Genomic DNA, 24,589 nt, shown 5'->3' with positions numbered 1-24,589 from the left:
TGTGTTTTATTGGTGCAGACATTAGCTGAGCTAAAATAAATGGGTAGAGGTGTGTCCCAATGTTGCAAGGGGAATCATATTAAGGGGTAGAAATGTGACTTTGACAACCAATGCAAAAAGTATAAGAGTATCAGTTCTGTACATTTAATTCCACTAAATAATAGTAATTGCCAAGTTATTTAACTGGGAACAGATACATAACAGAGTAGATTTTGTGAGACAAGAATAATACAAAAAGGGGCTTTTTAGTTTAGATGAGGAAGGACATTATTGCCATAGAGGGAGTGCAGAGAAGGTTCACCAGACTGATTCCTGGGATGTCAGGACTGTCTTATGAAGAAAGACTGGATAGACTTGGTTTATACTCTCTAGAGTTTAGGAGATTGAGAGGGGATCTTATAGAAACTTACAAAATTCTTAAGGGGTTGGACAGGCTAGATGCAGGAAGATTGTTCCTGATGTTAGGGAAGTCCAAGACAAGGGGTCACAGCTTAAGGATAAGGGGGAAATCCTTTAAAACCGAGATGAGAAGAACTTTTTTCACACAGAGAGTGGTGAATCTCTGGAACTCTCTGCCACAGAGGGTAGTTGAGGCCAGTTCATTGGCTATATTTAAGAGGGAGTTAGATGTGGCCCTTGTGGCTAAGGGGATCAGGGGGTATGGAGAGAAGGCAGGTACGGGATACTGAGTTGGATGATCAGCCATGATCATATTGAATGGCGGTGCATGCTCGAAGGGCCGAATGGCCTACTCCTGCACCTAATTTCTATGTTTCTATGTTAATTAAACAGCGTTGAAACAGGCTCTTCGCCGCACCGAGTCACTCTATACTACACAAACCACACACCTCAAGATTCAGGGACAGTTTCTTCCCATCAGGCAACTGAACCATCCTCCCACAACAAGAGAGCAGTCCTGAACTACTATCTACCTCATTGGAGACACAGGGACTATCTTTGATTGGACTTTACTGGCGATATCTTGCACTAAACGTTATTCAGGTTTTTTTTCCCTTCATCTGTATCTGTACAAGGTGAACAGCTCGATTGTGATCATGTATTGTCTTTCCGCTGACTGGTTAGCACGCAACAGAAGCTTTTCACTGTATCTCGGTACACGTGACAATCAGCTAAACTCTAAAACTAGTTCTGTGTCATCCCATTTTCTTATCCTGCACACTAAGGGGAGTTTGCAGGTCCAGGTCCCTGGAGGTGAAAGGCATCAGCACTAACTGCTGCACCACCATGACGTGCCAATGATAAAGGCAAATTGGGAATACAGGTTACAGCCTGCCTGATATTCATTTCAGTTGAAGCTAATTTTATTTATCTTTACGTGCGTAATTATTCTTCTATAATTATAATCGGTATTAGATAAGCAAATTAAAACAACTGACGAGAGGAAAATTAGAAAATATGGAAATAGAAATGTATATTAAATAATCCACATGTTATTCAATTCTAAGTAAATGCTTCGTTGTTTTCTATTGTTAGTATTTCATATGTTTGTGATTTGTAAGGAAAGACTGCAGATTATTCAGTTGCGATTCCTTATATTTAGTTTAACTGTATTGAAATATATCGAGAAAGGATATACACACATACACTTAAATAACTATACTATAGTTATTATATATAACTAGCTATACTATATAATATATAAATATAAATAACTATATTATAGTTATTAATCCTCTTATGATTCACTATTGGTGGTCTCCATTTAATCATATTATGGTTAAGGAAGAGCAGCATTTCAATATGAATCTCAGAAACAAAGGCCTCTTAGCATTAAATTTGTGAAATCAAGTTCTAATTTGAAGTGAATGAAACAGTATTGCGTTGCCCGCAGAGATTCTGCGAGGAAGTATTGAATTAAATTGCTCCTGACATCGTTAAAGTATCAGCCGTAAGTGTAATTTGAAGTGGATAAACAGTGAAATATTTCACAGCGAGATACCATGCACAAAGCCCATGGAACTGCTGAAGTCAGTGAAGGAATACTGCATTTAATACCAAAGCCCATCTGTGAAAACCGTGGAGCATGTTAAGTGAATCAAATTTTCTGATGGTCGATTATATTTCATTTCTCTTTTCTCTGAACCAGAAAACTGCACTGCATTAAAAGAATACATTTTGTTCACAGATTAATAATCCATCTTTTGCCTCTGTGGTGCATCTTCCAGAGAATCAAATTGCTAGCAAAACTATATCATATTTCATTATTTCCAGCCTAAATAAGGTCTTCCTCATACATAATATATTTTCTTGCAGCGAATTAACATTCTTGTTTCAAACTTCACTGACAGTTTTTCGTTTCAGAAATGTATTATACAGAAGCCGATGACATTCTCCTTCCTGACCCTTACACATTTGCTTTCTGTCATTTACAGAACATGCTGTCAGCGGAATCCTGATAAATGCTCTTGAAGATGTCCCAGCAAAGCTTGGTCTTAATGCAAAACACATGCGGGTCAGTAACCCTCCATTCATCATCAAGAGGAGGGTCAAGCTACTACTGAATCATTGATGGTCAGAAGCAATTAACCCTTTCATTTACTATTCCTGACAAGTGTGTTCAGGAGTATGTTTCTGTACGTCTTCTGGATTAATCACCAACCTGCACCAATTTATTTTTTATTTGCTTTTACAAGCTGTTTGGTTTAGTTTATACTCGGCTTGTACTCGCTAGATTTTAGAAGAATGAAGGGGGGGATCTTATAGAAACGTACAAAATTCTTAAGGGTTTGGACAGGCTACTTGCAGGAAGATTGTTCCCGATGTTGGGGAAGTCCAGAACAAGGTCACAGTTTAAGGATAAGGGAGAAATCTTTTAGGACTGAGATGAGAAAAACATTTTTTACACAGAGAGTGGTGAATCTGTGGAATTCTCTGCCACAGAAGGTAGTTGAGGCCACAGTTCGTTGACTATATTTAAGAGGGAGTTAGATGTGGCCCTTGTGGCTAAAGGGATCAGGGGGTATGGAGAGAAGGCAGGTACGGGATACTGAGTTGGATGATCAGCCATGATCATATTGAATGGCGGTGCAGGCTCGAAGGGCCGAATGGCCTACTCCTGCACCTAATTTCTATGTTTCTATGTTTAGTTTAGTTTATTTTACTTTGTTTTAGAGATACAGCGTGGAAGCAGGACCTTCGGCCCACCAAGTCCGTGCCGACCAGCGATCCCCGCATACTTAAACTATTCTTCTCACACTAGGACAGTTTACAATTAGACCAAGCCAATTAACCTACATATGTCATTGGAGTGTGGGAGGAAACCGAAGCACCCGGAGAAAACCCACGCAGGTCCCAGGGAGAACGTAGAAACTCCATACAGATAGCATCCGCAGTCAGGATCGAACCAGGGTCTCTGGCGCTGTGATGCAGCAACTTTGCCGCTGCACCACTGTACTGCCCTGTTAAAGTCAGGACTAACTTTAGTAAGTCAAAATAATTTTTAAAAAGTGACCTTCCCAAATTGGTTAAGAAGGAACTGCAGATGTGGGAAAATCGAAGGTAGACAAAAATGCTGGAGAAACTCAGAGGGTGAGGCAGTATCTATGGAGCGAAGGAAATAGGCAACGTTTTGCGTCGAGACCCTTCTTCAGGCTCAATTATATCTGAAGAAGGGTCTCGACCCGAAAAGTCGCCTATTTCCTTCGCTCCGTAGATGCTGCCTCACCCGCTGAGTTTCTCCAGCATTTTTGTCTACCTTCCCAAATGGTTGGTGCATTTTGCATATTTTGAGATTATGCCCTCTTATAGAACCTGTGACGTGTCAAATATTATAACATGCATCTTAGCCATATTTATTTTAATCTCATTGGAAAAAAAAATCAGGAGGGTGTAAAGCAAATGGGCAACACAATACTATTAGTGTCTCACGAAAGCCGCTAATCTGAAAATACACTTAAGAGTTTTTTTTCTGTCAAGTTTTGAGTCTTTAATTGTCATATGTACCAACAATGGAACAATTAAACTTACTTGCAGCAGCCTAACAGGCTTGTACTGATAGATAACATATAATAAACAAAAAAGTCATTATTCAGCCAGTCCCCTCCTTATACATTCACCTTTAGCTTATTAAACAATAATGAGTCGTCCCCTGCCCAATGGTTTTGCTGTCTTCTTAAAAAACCCTTAGATTTCTCAGACATCGTTTCCAACTAATTAAGGTATGTCTGCAGTTTTCAAGATTTTAGAAACATAGGAACATGGACAATAGGTGCAGGAGGAGGCCATTTTGGCCCTTTGAGCCAGCACCGCCAATCATTGTGATCATGGCTGATCATCCACAATCAGTAACCCATGCCTGCCTTCTCCCCATATCCCTTGATTCCACTAGCCCCTGAAGCTCTATCTAATTCTCTTTTAAATTCATCCAGTGATTTGGCCTCTACTGCCTTCTGTGGCAAAGAATTCCACAAATTCACAACTCTCTGGGTGAAAATGTATTTTCTCATCTCAGTTTTAAATGGCCTCCCCTTCATTCTTAGACTGTGGCCCCTGATTCTGGACTCCCCCTACATTGGGAACATTTTTGGGAATTTTTTTCCTGCATCTAGTCCAGTCGTTTTATAATCGTATACGTTTCTATAAGATACCCTCTCTTCCTTCTAAATTCCAGTGAATACACGCCCAGTCTTTCCAATCTTTCCTCATATGACAGTCGGCAAAAAATAATCCTCATATTATCTCCAAGACTTCCCTTGTCTTTCTTAGTTGAGGTTAATTTAGAGATACAGTGCTGAATATCCTACACACTAGGGACAATTTACAATTTTACCGAAGCCAATTAACCTACAAAGCTGTATGTCTTTGTAGTGTGGCAGCACCCGGAGAAAACCACTCGGTCATGGGGAGAACATACAAACTCTGTACCGACAGCACCCGTGGTCAGGATTGAACCCAGGTCTCTGGGGCTCTCTATCGCTGCATCACCATTCCCCCCCCAACTTCTCTTCCCACCTATATTTAAATCGATTTTGCCATTGCATTAGAATATTCCTTTTTCTTACTTTTTCTATTTTTTGAATATTGAATGTCTCTGTAAAGACCCATGATGTAAACATTTACATTTAGAGGCAGTGCCGAAACTAAAGTCACAATTAGGCTTCCCTTATCTGTGCCCATTTTAGCTCCAAAATGTTGTTTAACCACTGATCAGAACTGTGGACAATTTTCTACACAGGGCAAAGAGGCTGTGCTTTGAGCAAGTCCATTGTTGCTTGCCGAGACATAAGCTCCAAGCATCCAGCAATGCAGTTCAGAAAAGCACGGCAAACATGTATAGAGTTTTAGTAAGTTACCCATGGTAACCCCAGATCTTTCGATCTCATATGTTGTTCCTCACAGTATATATTTACAGAACTGCAACATGCAATATCAAGGCAGTGATTGGTGTTCCCTTCAAGCTCCCTATTGAACCCACCCACGGGACCATTTAAATAAGAATGTAGAAAGGAACTGCAGATGTTGGTTTATACTGAAGATGGGCACAAAATGCTTGAGTAACTCAGCAGGACAGGCAGCATATCTGGATAGAAAGAATGGGTGACATTTCCAGGTTGAGACCCTTCTTCAAGTATTTCCATTGTTCAGTCTAATCATTTGTATTGATCGACATCATCAATTGGCATTAGGCACTTGTTGAGCTATCTGCCTTAACCAGTGAAATGAAGCAACCTGGCAGTACTGGCCCTACGTTTCAGCAGCAATCTGATTTTCTATAATGTACAACTGCCATTTTTTTTACATAATGGAATTTTCACTTAGTAACGTTATCTACCTAGGTGACGTTATTTGTAGTTGAGGCCCAGGATCACATCAATGCTGCTGCGGTCAGAAACCTTTGGAGAGGAAGGAACTTTTAATTTCCTAGAATAGTGAAGTCATAGTTATGATATTTTTTAATATGCAATGCATATTTATGTAGTGTTATCCCTTGTCTGGACCTTGAGTCCGAAAATAAAATGTTAAATTATTATTATTATTATTATTATTATTATTATTATTATTATTATAGCATGGAACAGTTTACCGCATGGATGCAGCGTGGAAACAGGAGTCTTAGCCCAACCCGTCCATACTAACCAAGATGCCCCATCTATGTGAGTTCCATCTGCCCACATTTGGCCCATTTCTCTCTAAACCATATAACCATATAACAATTACAGCACGGAAACAGGCCATCTCGACCCTTCTAGTCCATGCCGAACACATATTCTCCCCTAGTCCCATATACCTGCGCATAGACCATAACCCTCCATTCCTTTCCCGTCCATATAACTATCCAATTTGTTTTTTAAATGATAAAAACGAACCTGCCCCCACCACCTTCCTATCCATGCACCTGTCCAAATGCCTTATTTGTATCTGTCCAAATAGGTTTGCAAGAATGATCCTGCGAATGATTTGGGATAACATATGATGGGTGTTTGATGGCTCTGTACTCACTGGAGTTCAGAAGGATGAGGGTGGACCTCATTGAAACCTACTGAATAATGAAAGGCCTGGATAGAGTGAATGTGGAAAGCTCCAGTAATGGGACAGTCTAGTACCAGGGGGCACAGCCTCAGAATAAAAGGACATACGTTTAGAATGGAGATGAGGAGGAATTTCTTTAGACAGAGGGTGATGAAACTGTGGACTGCATTGCCACAGAATCCAGTAGGGGCCAAGGCATTGGGTATTTTTAAAGCGTAGATTGATAGATTCTTGCTTAGTGAGGGCTTCAAAGGTTATTGCGAGAAAGCAGGAGAATGGGGTTGAGAGGGAAACAATAGATCAGCCATTGCAGAACGGGCTCAATGGGCCGAATGGCCTAATTTCACTCCTATCTTTTATTGCCTTTTAAATGATGTTACAATACCTGCCTCAACTACATTCTCCGTCCGGCAGCTGGTTCCATGTACTCACCACCCTCTGTGTGCAAAGGTTGCCTCTAAGGTTCCAATCAAATCTTTGCCTTCTCTTTGTAAACCTATCAATTCCGTAATGTTTCCAGTTTGCCAGTTACTGTGCAAATTCAGTCCCTGCTGCATCTTGTCCAAATGTTATATTTCAGACCTCTGTGATTTCCTGCCTTGTCCGCGAAAATATGGCTAAATTAGATGTAAATTAGAACTAAATTGCATGAAATAGTTGTTTGAGTCTCAATTAGATCATTACTCAATTAGATGTGAAAAATTGGACCTGCCCCGATACCTGAACAAGCAATTTGATCAAAAGAAATCAGAAATGATGTTACATATGCAAATGAAATGTACAGAATGTTTACATAAAACAAAGTACAAAGGAATTCTCCATAGCATGGATGAAAACTGTCTCTACCAACTGAAAAAAAAATGCCTTTGAAATCAAAATGCAGCAATCAAAGCCTCCATTTTACAGTAATATTCCTCAGTATTCGCTTCCACTGCGATTTTCTGAGCTTACCTCATTGAATTTTTTTTAGTGTTGTTTAATACATTTTTCTTTGTGTAAAATGAATGGCAGCTGTAAAAGGAGGGAAATGTGTAACCTGGTAATTTTTTGGGGGGAACTGGCAACTAGATTGTCTCAAGGAGAAAATCAGGTGACAAACAGACACTTAACAAGTTAATGCTTCAAAGCAAAATGCCATAATGAGGCAAGTTTTCTTTTGCACCTTTGGAAAACCTAAAAGATACAATGTTGTTGGATGAGAAAAAAAAAACCATAGGAAAAAATGAATCACAGGATGGTTTGAATAATCACCTGCCAATCATAAGGGGCTTTTCATTACTGTAAGGTGTCAGATTCATTTTAATGTCCCAGCTAAAACCCTCTGAAGTTATTCAAGATAATCTTGTCTGTCTTTGGTACTTAGTTGATAAAATGCAGTTATATCTAAAGTAACCCTGCCCTTCTTTTTGGTAATGCCTGCGCTGTCATCTCAATAAGCACATCTTGCGATCAATTACGGAATGATTGGTGAAGATTTGTCTCAGGAACATTCCCAACTCATGACGTTGGAATGAAGCCAAGTTATCAAGTCATAAAAAAACCTGGTAGGAAATGTCTAGCTTTCTTTTTCTGATTTATAGAAAGAATTTGTACTTCCCTAATGCATTAAATTTGTAGCATGATCTAGAAAATTAATTATGTGGTTGAGGATCACTACCACAAGCAAAAAATCTTTCACCAAGTATTGCATTTTGGTCTCATATGTTATCATATATTTACTACAATAGCTTGAAATATGCATTCATTCACTTCACAGATCATAAGGCATACATCAGCAGCAACAAACTGGAGGGACTCTAAGCCATTGAGAGTCTTAACCTTTCACACATAAAAACGGCATTCACATGACACTCTCAAGAAGGCTGTCTTTGGAAGCTGCACAAAAAGTACGTTAGTCAGGGATGGAATACAAAGAAGCGATTTAACTTTTTTTTTTAATATTAAAAGTCATAAACAATGCAACATAATGGAGCTAATGATGTATCTGAGGTTCTGGGAAGTAGAAAATAAAGTACGTTTTTTAAAACAAAATTCTATTTTTTTTTAAATATTGTAAAGATGCCTACAACACAAATTGTAGAGATTAGCATAACTTTGAATTACAGATGATCCACATGTATTGTTGCAACTTCAGCCTTGGGGTTTATGACATGATCTGAATGCCTAGATACTGTGCGAGCTTTGTAAGTTGCTCATGATTCGCCATGTATCACATGGAGTTGAGCTAGATCTTATTACCTATAATATTGCTGCCTAGAAGTTAAAGGGCACTTAGTTCCCACACCAATGTAGACATAAATTTCAGGTTCCTTCATGGTTTCAAAAACAGTAAAAGCTATTTAATCCATACAGTAATAAAACTGAACGATGGATTACATACCAGAAGAGGATTCTGATCAAAGAGTTATATGATACCACAGCGTCATATACACTTTTACAACTACTTATCTTACTTTCAATGAAGAAAAATCTCTGTAAAATCATATTCAGAAGTAAAAACTAACTTTGAAAACCCAGGAACACTATGGCAGCAGGATTTCAGCATAATCTAAATAGATGATTTTCACAAAGACTTTCAAGTGTAGGGACTTTTGAAAGTACCAAATGTGGAAAAGTATTTAAAAAGAGCATTAGGAATATCTAGTTAATTTTAAATCATATGTGAAGGAAATTATTTATTTGTTCAATAATGCCTGGTCATTTTTTTTTGAGGGGGAGAAGGAACTACACTTAAAAATATATATATGTATATATATAAATTACAAATTCATGTAAACGACATGTTTAAAATGAAGAATGGGGCCTACTCTGGTCACAAAATTTATGTACCATATTTGTCCCATGAGTCAGTGATGATAAAACAGCCTTGGTTCAACTCATCCTTCCTGTCTCTTAAAGCTCACGGCCATAAAAAGCAGAGGAGCTCCCTCAGAAGCTGCCAGATGAAAACAGATCAGAGACTTTCAACCTGCCACCTTTAAACAGAGCACTGGTTGATAGCATCTGCAGATGTGCCACTGCAAATAATTTCTTTCTTTGTTTATACACCAACTCTAAACACACTGGGACCCATTGGCTCTGAATATAGAAGTTATGACTAAAATTTTGAATAGAGAGTTGTTTACGGATGCTTGCGTTTTAACCCAGAGGTAACGCGGGAAATGGCTTTGCCTCCTTTATATCTTCCTGTACTCTTTATGTGATTAGTAGGTTTGAAGGAGCAGCTAGTTCACAGATCTTTTTTCAATCTGAGTCTGCAGCGGTGGTTGTGATGATTATGGGATCCTTTTGAAATGAAATGACATGAGGTCAGGACATTTGTCAGATGCAGGGTCACCCAAATTTGAACTGTCTAACATACGATGGCTCGCCATGAAACAGATTATTGAGTCAAAAGGCAAAACATGAAGTTGGAATGTAATTGCAATTCACATGTTTTAATTCCTGGTGTGGATGATTTAGTGCCGCAGTAACTCAGCAGGTCAGTCGGCATCTCTGCACAACATGGACAGGTGACGTTTCGGGTCAGGACCCATCTCCAGACTTATTGTGGCCGGAGGGGGGGGGGGGGGGGGGGGAAGGGAGAAGAAAGCTGGAATGGAAGGTTGGCACAATGGCGCAGCAGGTAGAGTTGCTGCCTTACAGCAGGTGGGTGCTGGAAGACACAGGGGAAGAGAGGGGGCACAAAAGACCGAGAGGGGGGCATCTAAAATTGGAGAATCTAATGTTGCTTGTCAATTTGCCTTCATTTGGTTAGCAATTTCAGTTGTTTGAATGTGCGGATAGGTCTAAATATGCTGAACATTGCGTTCTTACAAATATTGAGGGCACCCCATGTAGACACATGTAGTAATTGGGGCTGCATAAGCAAAGTTTAGTTGATGAATCAAAAAGTAAAATATTGCAGATACTGGAAACATATTGTAGAACAGGGAATTGTGAAAATACTCAACAGGTCATGTAGCGTGGTGGAGAAAGAAGAATGGTGTTTCAGATCAATATTCTAATGAATTTTTGGAGGACTTTGAGTCTTTCACTTTCATTGTTGGGTTATACAAGGTAACAGAAGTTATAACAGGGTTTAATTTGCTTCAATGCCAATGATTGTACAGCATGGAAACAGGCCCTTCAGCCCACTGAGTCCATGCCGACCATCGATCACCAGCTCTATGTTATCCTACTTTCTTATCCACTCTCCACACACTAGGGGCAACTTCAAGAGGCCAATTAACTTGCAAACCCGCACAAGTTTGGGGTGTGGGAGGAAACCGGAGCAACCAGAGGAAACACACACACACAGTCACAGGGAGAACATGCAAACTCCACACAAGCAGCACCCAAGGTCAGGATTGAATCTGGGTCTCTGGCACTGTGAGGCAGCGGCTCTACCTCTGCATCACCATGCCACCCTTATGCCCCTGTCCCACTTAGGAAACCTGAATGGAAACCTCTGGAGACTTTGCGCTCCACCCAAGGTTTCCGTGCGGTTCCCGGAGGTTGCAGGTGGTTGCCGGAGGTTGCAGGTAGTGGAAGCAGGTAGGGAGACTGACAAAAACCTCTGGGAACCGCACGGAAACCTTGGGTGGGGCGCAAAGTCTCCAAAGGTTTCCGTTCAGGTTTCCTAAGTGGGACAGGGGCATTATGCTACAGCTTTACACAATGCTGATCAGACTTCATCTGGAGAACTGCATTCTTTTCTGCCCATTGTACCTCGGGAAAAGATGTATTACCCTGACAGGGAGTGCAGTGTAGATTTTATGGAATTATTCCGTGGCAAGCAAGGTTAGATATATGATAACAGTTTGAAAAACCTATGTTGTATTTCATTCAACATAGAACATTGAGAAGCTGGGGGTGACACGGTGGCGCAGCGGTAGAGTTGCTGCCTTACAGTGCCAGAGACCTGGGTTCAATCCTGTCTATGGGTCCAGTCTGTACAGAGTTTGTACGTTCTCCCTGTGACTGTGTGTGATTTCACAGTTTCACACCACACCCAGGATTGAACCCGGGTCTCCGATGCTGTAAGGCAACAACTTGGTGCAGACTCAGTCGGCCAAAGGACCTGTGTCCACGCTGTATCTCTAAAGTCCAAACTGTTCAGCGATTGAATCCTAAAAGGATTTTATTGGATCGGAAAAAAATAATCAATTTTTTCAGATTCAGAATTTCAGTCAATGAAGTCATAGCCAACTAAATTCTAATTTTATCAAGGAGTATTTATTTATATTTATATGGCCAATTGACGTTTTGGGTCAGGACCCTTCTTCAATCTCTATGAGTCTGAATTGAAGGGCAGGATAGGTTTCTTCTGTTCTGGTAGTCTATGGTTTTATATACCTTTACGATCACATTAAGATTTCACAATGTTATAAATTGTACATATTTCATAAAGAATTACTATTCAACAGTCCAACTGCATCCTTAGCACAAATAAAAGACGATAGCACAAAATAGGGCATTGCTGCCATTATTTCACCAGCAAGCTGATCTTCATGTCATAACTTAAATTACATTAGCAAAGCATCTCCATTGCAATAACATATTCATCGCAGAGAGGTTCAGACAGTCATGAGAGCAAAACAAATAAATGAGCTGATGATATTCAGTGCCTCTTGACTGTTTTGAACACAAGGCATTTAGAATTTGCAATTGCACTGCTTTGCAATGTGTTTGAAGCCGCTTCGCTCCCACTTTCCAGAAGAAATTGATTAAGATATCAATTAATTTTGTGCTTTCACTGAAAGAAACTAGGCCGGGTCCTATTTGCCCAAAGGGGGAATTTGTTTATTCTCACTTTCTAGTTTCTACAATACTCTGAACTGTTGGATGTGGGAGTTATCAGCGTACTGCAGGAAGCAGAAAAAACATCGCACAATTCAAACTGCACGTTAAGTAAAGAATTAAAAGCCGCAGATGCAAGCAGTCAATTTGCCCCCCCTTTGTGCCATTAGAATCTCATTTTCTGCCTATTAAAATGTTCCTTACTGTTCAAGCAATGGCAGTAGCCAATGATTGCTGTGTAATTGACTATAATTGTCTTTTCACTTTTCATCTATGTCATTTCGCGCTTTCTTCTGTTCTTCAATTTATAAATGCCTTTCAAGAGAATCACACCTTTAGCGCACTATCTCCTCGCTCTGAAATGACTCACTTTTAATTACACGTTCCAGTCCCTTGTGACCTATATTAAAAATTAACTGGTGTACATATCAGATGACACCTGTGTCCAACTTATACTAATAAATGCAGACAGTATATTTTAATAAAATGATAATGTCGACTTTCCACCAGCTGGTAATACATTTTAAAAGTTTAATGGGGCAATATTGAGTGTGGGTGATATTAGCCAAAGGTAGTACATTAGCTTGAGATGCTCTATTAACTGAGCCTTGAGTCTACATGATTCAACGATCATTTATGCCTATGGTGCAGTGCAGACTAACTTTGTCCATTCAAGTCTCTTATAACACTAACTACAATTAATTTCTTCTCGGAAAATAATTTACTGACTTCATAGTTGTACAATATGGACGTTTTCCAGAGAAGTTACTTTATGATATTGGAGCTTTAAAGTTTTAAACCAAAATTGAGTCATATTGCATCTACTTCCATTATTTCAATTGAGGCAGTTACTAACATAAACACTAAGCTAGGTTTATAAAGTGATTTAACACTAACATTTCAATTTTTTTTAAAGAAACAAAATATGTAAATCAATAAGGATGAATTGATTTGGCCAGTTCCCATTTATTCGACTAGCATATTTCAAGGCGAAAGTTTCATCAAAAAAGTTATATTTTAATGAATTATTATTATTGTAGATTTGCTTGCCTTAATTTATTAAGTAGTTCTTCAAGGAATCCCAACCTAGGATTGAATAGCCTTGTTAAATCACTTTATGTATCTGCTTCGATTGAAATTATAGAAGAATGATTTTAAAAAATGCAAAACCAAACATGTACTTTAAACAACTGATAGAATCAGGTTATTGACTTGAAAGGTAATCCACTTTAATCAACTACACAATTTTTTTAAGCATTCACTGAAAATCATCTTGGAAGGCTGATTTGGTTTGAATTACATTACAAATGGTTTTTTTTTAATGAGTCCTCCCATTAATTCTTTGCAACTATTCTTCAGATTGTGTTCTCAACATTTATCCACTTGTCTGACTATTCCAAAAGAAGACAGTGGAAAGTTTGTCTTACAACATGTCAAGAATAGCAAGTACTTGAATACTGACTGGGCAGAAACATGCACACAAGTCACATGAACCGCGCAAAACAGTTTCGGGGAACGACTTAAATTTAGAAATCTTTCTTTAGTTTAGCCTTGGGTTGTAAACTGTTTGGTTCACGTATACAGTAGACAGTCTGTTCTGAATCACAAAACTGACCTGAGGCGAGAGGCTGTTGCTAACCGTTGGGTTCATGGGATTGGTAGACCCTGCTGGAGACATAAAGCTGTCTGTGTACCCTGAAAATCCATGCCTGCTGGTGGATAAGCAATAAGCTGAACTGCTGTCTGGAGTAGAAGGGAGGCTGTTCTGGTGAACTGATGTCGGAGGCAGAGGCTGTGGCCTGTGAACTGTGTTGCTTGGATCTGAGATTGCTGAAAGCACAATAACATGTATTGTATATTAATGCCACATCACCTTCATCGGAAATCTGCCATTCTAGGTCTAAGAGGCGACAAACTCATGTGCCCGGTGCCTTATAGGGCACTTTTTTCCCCCGCAATTGTTACTCTCTTGTTTTAGAAGTCAAAACATTGTGGCTCGGAGAAACAGTGTCTTCAAGAAAAATAATCCTTCTTCTTCACGTTCAAAACATTATAATGTACAGCAACATTTACCGCTGTATATCCTACTTAAACTGTTTGTAGAAAAAATAATAATAATAATGAGAATCGATAGTCCTGGTGCGAAGTCTCTTTAAATAGGGCCACAATTTATAGACTATAAACATCTGATGAAGAACAACCAACTACCACCCTTACCCCACTTATCCTGTGATCAGTCACCAGTTAACCAGGAATTAGCTGATTTGAAGGTGCCTTTTCCCACACCCTAATCTTCCTTGTGTTCCCTCTATAATGATGGCACATGCAAAAGATATTCTGTGGTCTTTTGATAATTCTTCATGGCAAAAAAAAATCCCAAATGCTTTTTTATTGAAGACATTGACTTCTCAAAATGATTGCTATCTTTCATTTATCAAATTACATTTAAACAATAAATACATATTATCGAAAAGCTAACCACGGTGTCAATGATAATTTCCGAAGGGTAACATTGTGCTAATGATATTTTCTTCTAAAACATATTGGGGAAAAAGCACATGCACACAACCAGTATAACAGCACAATGATTACTAAATCTATCATTGCCTTTTAAAACAGAGCAAAATCTTCACATAGTGACTGAACTGTATTGATCTGTATTTTCAAATAAGTCTGACATTTCTTTCTAACGCACTATAATATTGAACTTTATGCAACCATACCGGTGCAAGAATAATTATTGCCTGATGATTACTGGATGGATTTAAGAGAGCGTCAGATAGAGCTCTAGGGGCTAGTGGAGCCAAGGGATGTGGGGAGAAGGCAGGCACAGGTTATTGATAGGGGGCGATCAGCCATGATCACAATGAATGGCGGTGCTGGCTCGAAGGGCCGAATGGCCTCCTCCTGCACCTATGTTCTATGTTTCTACGTTTCTATGATTTTAAAGATTCTATTCTTTTCCACTATTTTGCCAACGTTTCTTTCGATTTAGGAACTGCTTTGTTCAAAGTATAGTTACGCTAATTGCTTTCAACGTTCGAACTGGTGTCAAATCCTGCCCCAAATATTGAAACAAACGTTTTTGTTGTGTACTGATTGCATGGAACTAGGCTCTCAATTAATGCAGATCCTTTGAACTGATTTGCTTCTTAACAGGGTATCTCATGTGGGTCTTTGGTGAGTGAAAATGAAAACTGCAAGAGTGTTAAAAAATTTAATCTGCTGATTTACCTTCATTCACAGCGCTCAGTCCATGAGCAATTTTATGCCCCATTGGCATCAACCCTCATCCTACTCACCCCCCTCACGCTGTAAGTAAATTTGGGCCCCATATCTGAGGAAGGATGCGCTGGCTCTAGAGAGGGTCCAGAGGAGGTTTGCAAGACTGATTCCAGGAATGAATGAGTTAGCATATGATGAGCATTCGACAGCAGGGGCCGCTGCAAGCTGGAGTTTAGAAGGTTGAGGGGGGACCTCATTGCAACTTACAGAATAATGAAAGGCATAGATAGAGTGGATGTAGAGAGGATGGTTCCACTGGTGGGATAGTCTAGGACCAGAGGTCACAGCCTCACAATTAAAGGGCGCTCTTTTAGAATGGAGGTGAGGAGGAACTTCTTTAGTCAGAGGCTTGTAAATCTGTGGAACTCATTGCCACAGAGGGCTGTGGAGGCTGTAAGTGGATATTTTCAAGGCAGAGATAGACAAATTATTGATTAGAATGGGTGTCAATAGTTATGGGGAGAAGGCAGGAAAATGGGATTAGGAGGCATAAATGGCGAAGTAGACTTGATGGGCCTAATTCTACTCCTATAACTTGTGAACTTATTTAAGATGGGCAGACTGGGCAAATGCTATACCGGTGCTGAAGAGAGGTAAAATTAAATAAGCATGAGCAGGGACTCATTTCACCTGTGAATTTGACTTAGTGAGATTCTTGAAGAAGCAAGTTTATGATTTTGGTGCAGAGTTTACAGGAGTTGCATCAGTGGAGCAATGTAAAGGGCATATTTTATTCTTCCTAACGTTACTTAAACTGGAAGTAATTGAAAGGGACACTGGGTTTCATAATGTCAGGTGTTCCATATTCTGGTGCCAACTCATTCATGGAGGAATGCGTGTGTGTGCACACTAAAGTTGCTCGATAGCTATTTATCGTAACTAAAGGTTCTTTCGATGGTATGATCTATCTGGAAGAAATGACTACAGCAGAAACTTCAAAATGCATTTAAGATTCACGCTGAGAAGCCTTGTAGACACAGAGATCGAGACAAATGGAAAACCTTGTGATACGGGGGGGGGGGGTCATTTTGCAGAACAGCCACTTTACCACAGGAGCTGGGAACACCTAACCCATAAAACTTTGCATTAAGATGGGATGTAAACTCGCCTTGCGTGACAATGCCAAAAGGTAGTGCCAGCCACATCTTTTGTATTCAGGACCATTTAAATCAAAAATACTTTTTGGGCGGCACGGTGGCGCAGCGTTAGAGTTGCTGCCTTACAGCACCAGAGACTCAAGTTTGCTAGATGCAGGAAGATTGTTCCCGATGTTAGGGAAGTCCAGGACAAGGGGTCACAGCTTAAGGATAAGGGGGAAATCCTTTAAAACCGAGATGAGAAGAACTTTTTTCACACAGAGAGTGGTGAATCTCTGGAACTCTCTGTCACAGAGGGTAGTTGAGGCCAGTTCATTGGCTATATTTAAGAGGGAGTTAGATGTGGCCCTTGTGGCTAAGGGGATTAGGGGGTATGGAGAGAAGGCAGGTACGGGATACTGAGTTGGATGATCAGCCATGATCATATTGAATGGTGGTGCAGGCTCGAAGGGCCGAATGGCCTACTCCTGCACCTAATTTCTATGTTTCTATGTTTCTATGTTTAATCCAGACTACGGGTGCTGGCTGTACGGAGTTTGTACATTCTCCCCGTGACCCTACAAAGGATTTCTCCGGGTGCTCCGGTTTCCTCCCACACTCTAAAGACGTGTCGGTTTGTAGGTTAATTGACTTTGGTTAAAATTGTCAATTGTCCACAGTGTGGGTAGGACGTGTTAGTGTAAGGATGGTCGCTGGTTGGCAAGGACTCGATGGGCCAAAGGGCCTGTATCCACACTGTATCTCCAAACTAGACTTGGATATTGAAGGAAGCTGTGTGCATTATCCATGTAGATCAAATGAAAAGTTGATCAGAACACTGGCAGATGGAATTTAATCCTGACAAGTGTAAGGAGAATTATTGTGAGAAGCTAAATAGAAGTAGAACATGTACAGTTAATAGTGGGGAGGCATTTTGTGCCTTCCGAAGGTATGGATGTTTATGGATTTAGCGTAGATGAGGATTGGCGTAAATGAGAAAAAAGGTTGGTTTGAACATGGTGGGCCAAAGTGCACATTTCTATGCTGTGTGACCCCATGAATTGGCCCTAAAGCTGTGGCTAACTCCCAAGTTCACGTTATAGGAGTAGAATTAGGCCATTCGGCCCACCGAGTCTACTCCACCATTCAATCATGGCTGATCTCTGCCTCCTAATGCCATTTACCTGCCTTCTCCCCATAACCCTTGACACCTGTTCGAATCAAGAATCTCTGAGATTTTCATACAAGTACAGAAAACCCCAATTAACCTAGAGCCAGCCTTACTTGTGACTTGTGAATCATTTAAATTTAGATGGGCTCTGACACTGCAAAATGTGTGCATCATGAGGTGTTAAATCTCCAAGTTGGGGAATCTACATGATCATGTGTAGCCAGTGTGGAGTGGCATGGCCACTGGGCAATTAGGTAATCATTCATTCACTTAAATATTTTAAATTGTTTGAGCATATTTAAATGTTTTAAATGCTTCGAGATTGATTAATTGTTTGAAATTAAAAGTCAGAAACATTCATAATATTTGACACCAGCTCGGGCAGAATGAGACAACAGTTTAAATTTGGTTTTGCCCATGACATTGCAGAAGGACCAAGCGCCACACAGGAGCTTCTAACGGGGGGTCGAGCCAGCTCTCATAGGGTGATTTCACCAAATGTCAAATAAGCGTAGATCGCGTTTGCTCGCTGAATTTCACCAAAAGTAAGGCATTATTAACTTACTTTTGATGAAATTCAGCGAGCAAACGCGATAATACCCGATATTTTGGACCTTTAAATCTCCACGGCAAATGTCCGCTGTTCACTTCCGCTGTTTTTCCACCTTCAGTTCCCTCTTGTAATTACCTTACTTTCTATCTTTTTTTTTGCCTGAAAATTTAGGTTGCTGTGCTTCACGGTCACCCCGACTAGCACAGAAAATTTCAGCTCAAAAATCGGCTGTTTTCCATGTTTTTAACGGGTGTGAAAGTGCGTGTTTCCCCATTCATTAACATGTACCGAAGTGACATATGTCCTCCAGTTAAATTTTTCGGTCACGTGAGGGGGGATCTACGCTCATTTGACATTTGGTGAAATCACCCTATTTGCTCTCAAAGTTCTTACTTTCTCCAGTGAGCAATGGTGATTGAGAAACAAGCCACTCGTACCACATTCTGGCCAGAGTCAGTAGGGAACAAAGGAGCTGGCTGGTTAATAGGGTAGACTAAAGTGCTGGAGAAACTCAGCGGGTGAGGCAGTATCTACGGAGCGAAGGAAATAGGCGACGTTTCGGGCCGAAACCCTTCTTCAGACTGATTAATAGACTGTGTAGGAAGGAACTGCAGATGCTGGTTTACATCAAAGGTAGACACAAAATGCTGGAGTAACTCAGCGGGACAGACAGCATCTCGGGAGAGAAGGAATGGGTGACGTTTCAGGTCGGGACCCTTCTTCAGACTTCTTGAGTCTGGAAGGGTCTCGACCCAAAATGTCACCCATTCCTTCTCTCCAGAGATGCTCCCTGTCCCGCTGAGATACTCTTGTCTATCTTTGGTCAATAGACTGTCTCTTTTGGACCACTACTGGAGGACCACTACTCTTTGTTCTCCCAAACTATATGAAAGCAGATTTTTGGTTGTTTTACCAAGAGAGCGCCTGAGAATGGCGACTCTTTGCATGCTGGTCCCCGAGGAGGATCCATCATTTGATACGATGGCTCCAACCCAATCCGAAGAAACTATCAGGAAACCAATCTGAAGAAAAATGGGTGTCTGGCAGGAGAATGGGGTTAGGAGGGAAAGATAGATCAGCCATGATTAAATGGCGGAATAGACTTGATGGGCCAAATGGCCTAATTTCTGCTCCTATCACTTACGAACATGACCTAAGATCGCAAATCATTCGCCTCATAATTTCACTTCAATTTGTGATACTTCGGCATAATACACACACACACACACACACGCTAGAATTTAGAAAATTGAGAGGGGATCTTATAGAAACTTACAAAATTCTTAAGAGGTTGGACAGGCTAGATGCAGGAAGATTATTCCCGATGTTGGGGAAGTCCAGAACAAGGGGTCACAGTTTAAGGATAAGAGGGAAGTATTTTAGGACCGAGATGAAAAAATCGATTTTTACACAGAGAGTGGTGAATCTGTGGAATTCTCTGCCACAGAAGGTAGTTGAGGCCACAGTTCATTGACTATATTTAAAAGGGAGTTAGATGTGGCCCTTGAGGCTAAAAGGATCAGGGGGTATGGAGAGAAGGCAGGTATGGGATACTGAGTTGGATGATCAGCCATGATCATATTGAATGGCGGTGCAGGCTCGAAGGGCCGAATGGCCTACTGCTGCACCTATTTTCTATGTTTCTATGTTTCTAAGTACTTATTAAGTCCCTTCTAACATGTTGTTTCAATTTGAATGTTCCTCCGTTCACTCTGGGGCACAGTTAGCTTCTAATGGTTCCCAGATCGTGCGTTGATATGCATTGATATACTTTGTCAAAGTGCAGGCATTAAAGATTGACTTTGCTGAAACATGAGGATTTGCTTTACCCTGTGGTATGGATGTGGGCGGGTAGCTGGCATCCGAGAGCTGGTAAGGAGACAAGGAGGACATTGCTGTGGGCGGGAACCCTCCAGGAATCAGGTGGTTGAATGCCAACAGTTGGTTGGCACCAGCTTGCTTCCTCCAACGAGCCCGGCGATTGCTGAACCAAACCTAGTAAATGAAACATGATCACTGCCAGGACAATTTTAATTGCATTGAACCACTTTTGCTGCAATCAGGATATGAACAGTAAAGAAAATTAAACCAGAATGAATGGCATCATCCAAAATTTACGTTCAATCGTAATAATCTGAAGATTCAATTGCAAAACATTACAGCACACCAATTGCATTTGGAATTACATTAAAAGCGAATTGAAACCGACAACTACTTCAAGGACAGATCAAGCAAAATGTATTTGTAAGAAGGAACTGCAGATGCTGAAGATAGACACAAAATGTTGGAGTAACTCAGCGGGACAGGCAGCATCTCTGGAAATAAGGAAGGGGTGATGTCTCGGGTCGAGACCCTTCTTCAGACTGAGAGTCAGGGAGAAGGAGTTCAGAGATATGGAAGGGGAAGGTGTGAAAATGACAGATCAAAGCAGACGATGCTATGGAAATGTAGACAAGACACAAAATGCTGGAGTAACTCAGCGGGACGGGCAGCATCTCTGGATAGGAGGAATGGGTGACTTTGCAGGTCGAGACCCTTCTTCAGACTGTAGAATGTAAATGTGGAATGGTTAATTGTTAGCTGAGGGGGAGGTGACAAGGAGGCAAACTATCAGGAATTTTAATCAGAAGGACAGTGGAACTAGTCGGAGAACTAGGGTGGTGGAGGGATGGAGAGAGAGGGAGATAGCAAGGGTTACTTGAAGTTAGATAAATTGATATACCATTTTTAATAATGCGCCATTTAAAAATACATTTTAATGTGGGATTATTTACTGCTATCCTGGCAACAATCAACATTACTGAAATAAAGCTGCTTTAAAAAATGAACTACATAAATAAACTTTCCTGAGGCTTTTCAGCATAAATCAAATGTTTTCTGCATAGGTGTCCCGTAACAGTCCACTTGAACATTACAATTCTCAGTCTGGACTGCGGCTACAATAAATTATCCTTTTGTCGAATGGAGCAAGGTAAGACAAGTCGGCACGGCAAGGCAACAAGGGCCGCACGGTGGCGCAGCGGTAGAGTTGCTGCCTTACAGCGAAAGCAGCGCCGGAGACCCGGGTTCGATCCCGGCTGCGGGTGCTGTCTGTACGGAGTTTGCACGTTTTCCCCGTGAGCTGCGTGGGTTTTCTCCGAGATCTTCGGTTTCCTCCCACGCTCCGAAGACCCACATGTTTGTAGGTTAATTGGCCTGGTAAATGTGAAAATTGTCCCGAGTGGGCGTAGGATAATGTTGAGCTGCGATAGCGGGGATCGTTGATTGGCGCGGACCCGGTGGTCCGAAGAAGCCTGGTTCCGCACTGTGCCTCTAAACTAAACTAAACAAGACTTCAAACTCGTTAGAACTCATTAGAGTTCTGGAACATCAGTCATCATTCACTGAAGTAGATTCACTTATGTATAGGTGTTAATCCAAACACCACAAACATTCCGAATCAGTCTCATTCTACTTTTTATTTGAGCAATGTATTCTCTAAAATGACAAGAAGCTTGCGATTTATTTCTGGATATAAGATAACTGCAGAATTCAACCTGTTGAGGTTCCTCAGCAGTTAACTGTCACTGGGGTTTTATTAATGTACAGATGTTATGTGTGGGTTTAAAAGGAGCAAAGGATGGTAGTATAACTGTCATTTAAAAATGTTAAAATTTATTGCAAGAAATAACTCAATAAAAGTTAGCAGATTCCATATTCCTACTGTCTTAGAAATGTTAAATTCCCAACACTGAACTGTCGTGAAGAAGTCAATGATTGACTTAAATCTGTCATTCATGCTGGGTTTAGTCAAAGATCCATATGTTAGTTGTTCTGGGGAATTTAGCAGGGAAGTAGATCACAGCAAGCCACATAAGAGATGATAGGTCTCATGAGACCAGATGAAACCGTGAGGAATGCCGTGCAGTCACAGGGTTAAAGCTACACTGTGCCAGCTGTTGTATTAATGTGGCTTCTCTTCTACATACACCGGCAGGCAAGTACTTAGAGAGTGTTGGTTCTTGTACTTCACTTATCCTTCCCTGACTCGATTAGCATGGGCGTCAGGGGTTATGGGGAGAAGGCAGGAGAATGGGGATAGGAGGGAGAGATAGATCACCCATCATTGAATGGTGGAGTAGACCTCATGGGCCGAATGGCCTAATTCTGCTCCTATCATTATGACTTCTGGAAGCGATATGTATGCGTAGAAATCTTGAAGGTGAATGGCAGACAACTTACAGTTGCTTTGTTGTTTTCCAGCTATCTTCTGTAATGTTGGATAAGTACAGCATGGAATGTTTCATTGTAGAGAGGTAACCAGTATTTGTTCAATTATTTCCCTGAGATTTATTCCCTCTTCCTCTTTAGTTTAGTTTAGAGACACAGTACGGGAACAGGCCCTTCGGTCCACCTAGTCCACACCGACCAGCGAGCCCCACGCATTAACACTATCCTACACTAGGAACAACTTTTACATTGAGACCAAGCCAATTAACCTACAGACCTGTACGCCTTTGGAGTGTGGGAGGAAACCAGAGTTCTCGGAGAAAACCCACACAGGCCACAGGGAGAACGTTCAAACTTCACACAGACATGCACCAGTAGCCAGGATTTAACCCAGGTCTCTTCATTTGATGAAGTTTACACATGATGTTGTGATATTATTGGCATCTGCATTCCTTTAATAACTTAGACAAGCAGCCAATTCTTTACACGGATGCCCTATCCATAAGAACATTGGGATTGGTAGACGTCAGAATGGGAGTACCCTGTAGTATTCTTACCTGGAATTTAAACCTTGTGAAGTCAAAACGTCACCCATTCCTTCTATCCATTCCTTCTCCATCCCTCCCCCACCCAAGTCACACCAGCTTCTCGTTTTCACCCAACAAACAGCTGACAATGGCCTGTTTCCTTCGTCATCGTTACTTTTTTGCATATCTTTCATTCATTGTCCTGTATCTCTCTACATCATCATCTTTATCTCTCATTTCCCTTATCCTTAACCAGTCTGAAGCAGGGTCTCGACCTGAAATGTCCCCCATTCCTTCTCTCCAGAGATGCTGCCTGTCCCGCTGAGTAGCTCCAGCTTTTTGTGTCTACCTTCTCTCCAGTTGTTGCCTGTTCTGCTGAGTAACTCCATCCAATGCCGTCCCTGCCACAGCTCATAGTGTACAGAATAGTAACAGACCCTTCTGCGCATGCCGTAAACCACCATTTATCCTTTTGCATCTTTATGAGCTAAGGAGCAGCACAGTGGCGCAACGGCAGAGTCGTTGCCTTACCACGCCAGAGACCTGGATTCGGTCCTGACTACGGGTGCTGTCTGTATGGAGTTTAGATGTTCTCCCTGTGAATGCGTGGGCTTTAATAGACAATAGACAATAGGTGCAGGAGTAGGCCATTTGGCCCTTCGAGCCAGCACCGCCATTCAGTGTGATCATGGCTGATCATCCCCAATCAGTACCCTGTTCCTGCCTTCTCCCCATATCCCCCGACTCTGCTATTTTTAAGAGCCCTATCTAGCTCTCTCTTGGAAGCATCCAGCATCTATTTTCTTCGGGTGCTCCGATTTCTTCTCACACTTCAAAGACGTACAGGTCTGTGGGTTCATCGGTTTCGATAAAATTGTAAGTTGTCCCTAATGTGAAAGTGGACGGGGTGGAGTTGATGGGCCAAAGGGTCTGTTTCTGCACTTTATCTCTAAAGTAAACTAAAATTAAACTCTGAAGTCCACATTCCAACTTCCATTTTCTTTCATTATGCATTTTCCCCAATTTATCAATAACATGACTGTAAAGTTCCTGCCCTTTATTTCATATTCATAGAGTCATTCAGCACAGAACCATGCCTCTTGGCCCAATATGCCCAACATGGCAACAATCCCATAAGAAAGATGCCATCGAGTCCTGGCAACAATCCCATAAATATTCTCTGCATCCTTTCTAGCTTGATGGCATCTTTCCAGAGCAGCCTATCATGCAGAACACTATCAAAGACCTTACTGAGGTCCATATACATTATGCCAATGGCCATGTCCTAATCAAATTTCCTCGGTTACTTCCTCAAAAAACCTAGTGGACATGATCCCACTATGCACAAAACATGCTGACTATCCCTAATCAACCCCAGCCTTTCCAAAATCTACAGACTGTATATCTTATTTCTCGGAATCCTCTCCCACTACATATATGAGCCTGACTAATGATAGACACAAAATGCTGGAGTAACTCAGCGGGACAGGCAGCATCT

The 24,589-nt window shown here is 41.0% G+C and overlaps 1 protein-coding gene across 2 annotated transcripts in view; it reads right to left on the bottom strand.

Moving 5' to 3' along the window:
- pax3b (paired box 3b) overlaps positions 1-24,589 on the bottom strand; it is a 108,605-nt gene that overhangs the window by 27,257 nt on the left and 56,759 nt on the right. For both annotated transcript variants that reach the window (XM_055646412.1, XM_055646413.1), the window contains exons 6-7: positions 20,185-20,350; positions 13,886-14,100 (exon numbers count right to left, since the gene is read on the bottom strand). In XM_055646412.1, coding sequence (XP_055502387.1) covers positions 13,886-14,100; positions 20,185-20,350 — 381 coding nt within the window. The remainder of the gene's footprint in view (positions 1-13,885; positions 14,101-20,184; positions 20,351-24,589) is intronic.

This window comes from Leucoraja erinacea, chromosome 14 (genome assembly GCF_028641065.1).
Source record: "Leucoraja erinacea ecotype New England chromosome 14, Leri_hhj_1, whole genome shotgun sequence".
Lineage (NCBI taxonomy): Eukaryota > Metazoa > Chordata > Chondrichthyes > Rajiformes > Rajidae > Leucoraja > Leucoraja erinaceus.
Note: the sequence above shows the minus strand (reverse complement) of the source record. Positions and strands in the feature narration are given on the sequence as shown.